Source organism: Nanorana parkeri, unplaced genomic scaffold (genome assembly GCF_000935625.1).
Source record: "Nanorana parkeri isolate BGI_ZX_2015 unplaced genomic scaffold, ASM93562v1 scaffold18, whole genome shotgun sequence".
NCBI classification, from domain to species: domain Eukaryota; kingdom Metazoa; phylum Chordata; class Amphibia; order Anura; family Dicroglossidae; genus Nanorana; species Nanorana parkeri.
In genome coordinates, this window is record NW_017306286.1 from 1,208,526 (window position 1) to 1,214,872 (window position 6,347).

The 6,347-nt window shown below is 39.9% G+C and overlaps 1 protein-coding gene across 1 annotated transcript in view; it reads left to right on the plus strand.

The window, feature by feature from the left end:
• Positions 1-6,347, plus strand: part of FANCG (Fanconi anemia complementation group G) — a 24,475-nt gene that overhangs the window by 2,383 nt on the left and 15,745 nt on the right. The window contains exons 3-6 of the mRNA XM_018560428.1: positions 700-831; positions 2,568-2,791; positions 4,331-4,478; positions 5,519-5,649. Of these exons, the coding sequence (XP_018415930.1) occupies positions 700-831; positions 2,568-2,791; positions 4,331-4,478; positions 5,519-5,649 (635 nt within the window). The remainder of the gene's footprint in view (positions 1-699; positions 832-2,567; positions 2,792-4,330; positions 4,479-5,518; positions 5,650-6,347) is intronic.

Sequence of the window (6,347 nt, forward strand, 5' to 3'; positions counted from 1 at the left end):
ACAGATACAATTACTATACAATTTTTCTTCAGGATCATGTGACAGTTGTTCTAAAACAATACAGACTAATGATTTTAGGACAGTGATGGAGCTCCAGGACCTTGTCACAGCTGCAACCTCTACAACCCCAGTAGTTCTCATGACAATGCCAAGCATCAGCACTGGTATCTGAACATCCCTAATTTACATATTCCTAGAAGTTACTGAATTTTGAAACGAGCCCTCACTTATCTCTGTAGCTGCAGATACTGTTATGCAAATCATCCTCAAAGTTCACAGCACAAGCAGCTCATTTCTCCCTGGCACGGTACCCGCTCTTTGCTTTAATTAGAGATAAGGCTGCGTCACTGCTGGGTGGGGGAGCAAAGATGGGATGCAGAGCTCTCCTGGTCAGGAACAAAGATGTGTGTTTCTGGATGACTTCAATATATTTAATTAATAACCCTGGGAATTGACATGTAACAGGTGTAGTCAGAACTTTCAATCTACATACTTGTCAATTACTCAAAAACAATGAAATCCATTATATTAGTACGAAAGCCAGGCAACTAGTATTTTTAGAAGCACAGCACATTTCATACTTCTGTCATCACATTAGCAAAATAATATCTTTTGTGGAATTTCCTTTATAAAATGATGTTGTCAGGTGCTTCTCCTTCAATTGTACTTATCTTTTTTTTTCTGATCATCCTATCACAGGTTTACCACCCACAGCCAACAACCTTCCCTTGGAGCTGACAGTTGTGTACAACACTTTGTTAATTCGCATTAATATAACTGGTGGATTTCTCTGTGAACATCAAGAACAACTGAAGAATGCCCTGTGCCGAGGTTGGTAATTGTAGCTGCCTGAAGATATTCATTGACAGTTGGTGCCAAGTAAAGTGAAGTTTTGAATGCAGCAGTCATTGCTCAAAGAAAGTTTATTTGTAGATAGGATCTTCCTTATGGTCACTACGCACATTACAATTTGACTGTGCAATTACATTTTTATTTACCAATACCATGTAGTACAAGAACCTACATAATCTATCTTCTCATTTTGTATCCATTTAGACCGGCTCTTGCACTTAGTGCGATCGCCTTTGAATCTACCGATAACTATCAGATTGTAACGTGTGTTGTGAGCTTTAGACAAACACCACCAGAACATTTAAACTGCATCTGAAAATGTTCCATTGTTTTATTTTTATACAAATTAACTTTTTGGTTGTGAATGACAGTAAACTCCCCATTATCCGGCATTCAAGCAACCGACACTCTCAAGTAACCGGCAAAACAAATGTTTTTTGCTTTTTTTAATGTGGCTTGATGCATGTTAAACAAAATGTCAGTTCCTTGGTGCACACTAAAAATTTTTGTAAGCAACTACATTTATTTAGTTGCTAATTAAATTCTTTGTTTACAGCATGCTGCTGGCCGGCGGCTAGATTCCACGGTCAGCAGCAGAATGTAAACAATGGGAAGAAATAGCCAGCCTGCTATTGGCTATTTCAGATTGCAATAGCAGGCAGCCTATTGAAACTCTGCCCACCGAGCAGAGGAGCGGCCCTGAGAGAGAACTTTCTCTCTCAGGGCCGCTCCTCTGCTTGGTAGGTGGGACTTCAATAGCCAGCCTGCTGTTGCAATTTGAAATAGCCAATAACAATCTGGCTGTTGATCCCGGCTGCTTACATTCACTTGTGGGCTGCGGAAGTTAGCCGGCAGGTGAAGGGGCTGTGGGGCGGTGGGTTGCTTGAAAGTTACTATTAACTCAAAAGCAACCAGAAACGAACAGTTATCTGGCACCTACCAATCCCCATGGGTGCTGGATAACTGGGAGTTTACTGTCCCATTTCTTAAATCTTCTAATGGAAATGTCAGTTTCCTTGCTGTCACTGACCCAAAACAGATTTACACAAAAGGAGTTCTGATATTTTTCTTGGTTTAAGGGTTAAGAGGTAAAGAGAACCTGTTGGGTCTGTAAAGAAATTCAATCTGCAGTTGTTATAACCCCACTTAGACGGCTTGTGTTTTCTTTCCCCCGTTGTTCCAGCACTATAGCCTCTGTCGGTGCCTTTGGCATTTGTCACTTCTGGGAGTGTTGGATGCTTGTGTCCCACTGCCGCACGCTGTGGTTTTCTTCTCACACCTACCTTACTGCGGAGTCCTGTAGTAATGTAGGGGTCAGAGGAATGAACCGCGGTATGCGTGTTTCTTAGGAATTCTTACAGTTCATGCACTATGCTGGTTTAAATGGAGCCATTTTGAGCTTTTTACCGAAATTTTGATTCTACTACTGTAAAGCACAGTTTTTTCCCCATTTCCACGTTCTTGTACTTCTACTCGCAGTTTATAATGTTTGTATCATTTGTGCTTTTAATGTTTTCTGATTCAACAGAGATGGAGGAAAAATTGTGTTGACACCCTGCTGTGACACCTATGTATCTTTATCTTATGTTTGTCACATCTGAAATACAAAAGCCGCATGTACACTTAATAAATGACCCACCTCTATAAACTGTTTTCAAATTGACAGTATCTGGCTCTCAATCATGCTGTATAACTATATTCCATTTTGCTGACAGTGCTTGTGACCAGGAGCCAGGGAGAGGTGAGGGAAACAACCATCACAGAGCTATGGAAGAAGGTCCTCGCTGCAGGGCATCCTCAGGACACATACTCTGCTTTGAACAGATTAGCTGGATTGCAGGGTGCCTTGTGGCTGGCAGAAAATCTCCTGGAGCCTATGGTGAATTTATTTCACCTTTTTAACCAGGTACGTTTCCATCAGGTGACAGGTGGTATGTCATAATTACACGACATATAGTATTTCATCACTGTTTCAGGATGCTCTTAAAGTGTATGTCTGCACAAAAGGAAAAACATATATTTAGTACATCTCTGCAATCAATCCTCATTTCCTCACATACCTAATAAATCTGGCAGAAATCCAGTGAGCTCCCAACTTCCCGTTTCAGCTGACAACACAATGCCTCTACTGCATTAAATCTACAGTCTTGTCAGCCCTGCCCAGCTTTTCTTTGTTTGGTAGGGGTGAAGTAGTGAGAACTAATGCATTTAAGCATTTTTTTTTACTTCAACTAGTGTAAATGCCTAAATCAGCCTCTTATAATACCCTGTACAGCAGCGCACGTAGTGGCAGGACTGGGAGCCAATCAGGTGCACCAAGTGCAAATGACAAAGAACATACAGATAGGAGCATCAGCATGACCCCATCTGTCTGCTGCTGCTCCTTGATTGTGTAGTCGGCAGGCTGGGGGTGGAGAGAGGACAGTTTTCTTTATACTTGAAATGATCCACTACTCCATGCTTGCTCATTAGTGCATGAACCTGCTGGGTGAATCATATATATTTGCTCAAATAAATAATGTATTTAAAGCGTAACCGTGGGGATAGAAATATTGGATCCACTGTTGCAAAGGTGCATGCTCTGAGCATGTCATCATCACCCTTGGTTCATTACCTACTGAGTTGCTGATCTGCAATAAGCATGCAGCAAGTGGATTGAGAGAAGTATGACATTTTCTGTAAATATTTAATAGCAAGTTACTGCTCCAGGTGGGTTCACTCTTGCCCACTGCAGCTATACAGGTGCACGTTTAACTTATCACTGCATAACATCTAAACATGCATAGGGAAATCTCTAAAAACATGGATAAGGCACCCACTAGAGCTTGCTGTATTAATCTTCAGTTGTACTTTAGCGTGGTGCATACTGGAACATGATGCATTTCACACTAAACAGCCCTTACTCGTGAGTATGATCAGTTCTGCAGTGTTCATGTATGCAGCCTGCTGAAGTACAATAAACAGATTCATGCAGTAATCTCTGGTGAGTGTCGTTTCCATTTTTACCCATTACTTCTTCTCTATACTTATAGTTCAGTGACCCACCTGGTTTTGGTGAGTGTCGTATCCATTTTTATCCATTACTTCTTCTCTATACTTATAGTTTAGTGACCCACCTGGTTTTGGTGAGTGTCGTTTCCATTTTTACCCATTACTTCTTCTCTATACTTATAGTTCAGTGACCCACCTGGTTTTGCCCAGGTAAGGATGACAACCTTGGAGCCTCTATCCACAAATAAGACCTTTTAAACTGATGAATATTCATGGAACACAGATGTGTTCTAATTCATAAGTGCTTTGCATGCTTTTGAGCATAAAAGATAAATGTTAACTGGGTATAAGGTGCCATGGCCAGGCGCAACGTGTTACATACACTGGAGATAAAACCAGTTTGTTTGCAGCCTCTTGGTTAGGAGCTAGGTCACAGTACACTGTTGATCATGGTATGGTAAGAAGTGTGTTCTTATTTTCCCCACAGGATCCTACTTTGACATATAGAAAATGCAAGTTGTTGGAGTTGATCAAAGCATGGAAAGTTCCTCAACAGGCAGAGGAAGAAATTCACACTCTTCAGAGTGTCTGCCATTTAAAAGATATGCTGTATACCTCTGCTGCTTTTCTGCAAGGTAACCCCTCCTGTTCAGCAGCGTCTTTGTGGTTTTAGGACAGTGGATGTTCAAGCATGTATTTACTGTTTCTAACTTGGCGTTGGTAACATCAGTCCTTAACTTTTAGCCCTTGTTACAAAACTGAATAGAAGCTATGCTGTATGATACTGTACATATACACCTGTTTTTAGATCTTATTTGTTACCTAAACCTTTAAAGCTCCACAATGACAAACAGAGAAAAAATTTGCCACTTGAACGTGTAGAAATATTATAATTTAAAATGTAACTAAATTTGATTTTCAGGAACCAGATATTCATTTAGATTTATTCTAGCTTAAATCACAATTTGAATTATGCTTTTATGGCACAGGTTTCTAGGGCAGACCAGTTTTTCAGGCAGAAACAATTTTACACTTTAAATTTCTTTATAATAATATTTTAAACAAAGGATGATAAAAGACCTGTCCATCCAGCAGCCTTTTCTTCAAGGGGGTAGCTTTATTGCCAGAGCTAAAGTGCTGTTGATTCTTATCCACATCATCACAAATGTCAAATGTCATACCCTCCAATGACTTTTACAAAACATATACTAAGTACAAGAGTATTTGCAAATTTTTAAAAAGTTTTGTCATCAAAGTATGCTTTCCATTCAGAGAGAACCCGTTTATTGGGTTTGTTCACCCAAAACCCATATTCCATATTTTGGTAGATTTAAACCACCTGACATTTACATCTGCTGTGGTCAATATGAGAAAGTCTTATTCTTACTGTTGAATATTGAATCTAACCTTCCTTATGGAGAGTGCAACAAGAGGAGTTGGAAAATGTAAAGTTATCAGGAGATGTTGCTTTTGGTGTATCAAGTCAAATAAGAGGACAGGGGGCTGATTAAGTCCATCAGGTTCCACCCACTGTATAGCTCAATTATAACTTTTGGATAAACTAACCCTTACAGGAGTTTTGCTTTGATCGTGGATCCAATGTTATTGCTTTGCTAAATATGGAGTGTTCATTCTGTTTTATGCGTTCAGTGGCTTAAACTGAATTCTCCACTAGGTTTGGCTTCAATGGATGCTGAGGATTTCCCCCAGGCAGTGAACCTCTTACAAAAAGCTGCCAGCAGCTTGTGTACTAGCAAAATATTGTCTGAGATCTACACCTGTCTTGGCTGGTCCTTCTACAAGATGGTAGGACATGTAGTGGACATTTTAGAATCTCTTCTTACTCCCTGTGTCAAAGCAGCAATTAAGTAGTATAACAGCACTCTTCATAGGGAAGAGCATATATAATACCAAACATATATTTTACCATTTTCTAGTAGAGACCATATAGGGCTGTGGATTTCTGGTTATAAAGTTAACCATGCATCAAATAAATATTTCCATGTTAAATGCTTACAAATGGGTGCTAATTAAGTGATTTTTAGATCTGTTTTCAGTCAGAACTTAGTTCTGAAATTGGTTGTACAGATATTAACTGCTTGTTAGGGTAAGTCCAACCACAGTCCCCTATTGTTTTGATGGCTGTCTTTGGCAGAACCTTTACTAACAACCACTCTCAAAAGTGGATTTCAGAGTTGGAATTGGACTTCACACAGTACTGGCTCTCTTTTGAAAGCTAATGAGCTTTGGGTTCAGTCTAACACTGCATTTAAAATCCATCAAATCCTAAAAAATACTTTAAATATATTAATAGTAAAAAGGTTAGGTCTGAGCATGTGGGCTTTTTACAAAATAACCCAGAGAAAGCATGCAGAGCAATGCCCCTTACCTTGCAGCAGCTTATATGTAACCTCCATTTGCTCCCCCATCACTGTTTTGGTGCCAAGGGCCCATTTGGTAAGCAACAGGGCTGTCATGTAGAAGGAAGGAGAGTGAGTCATATC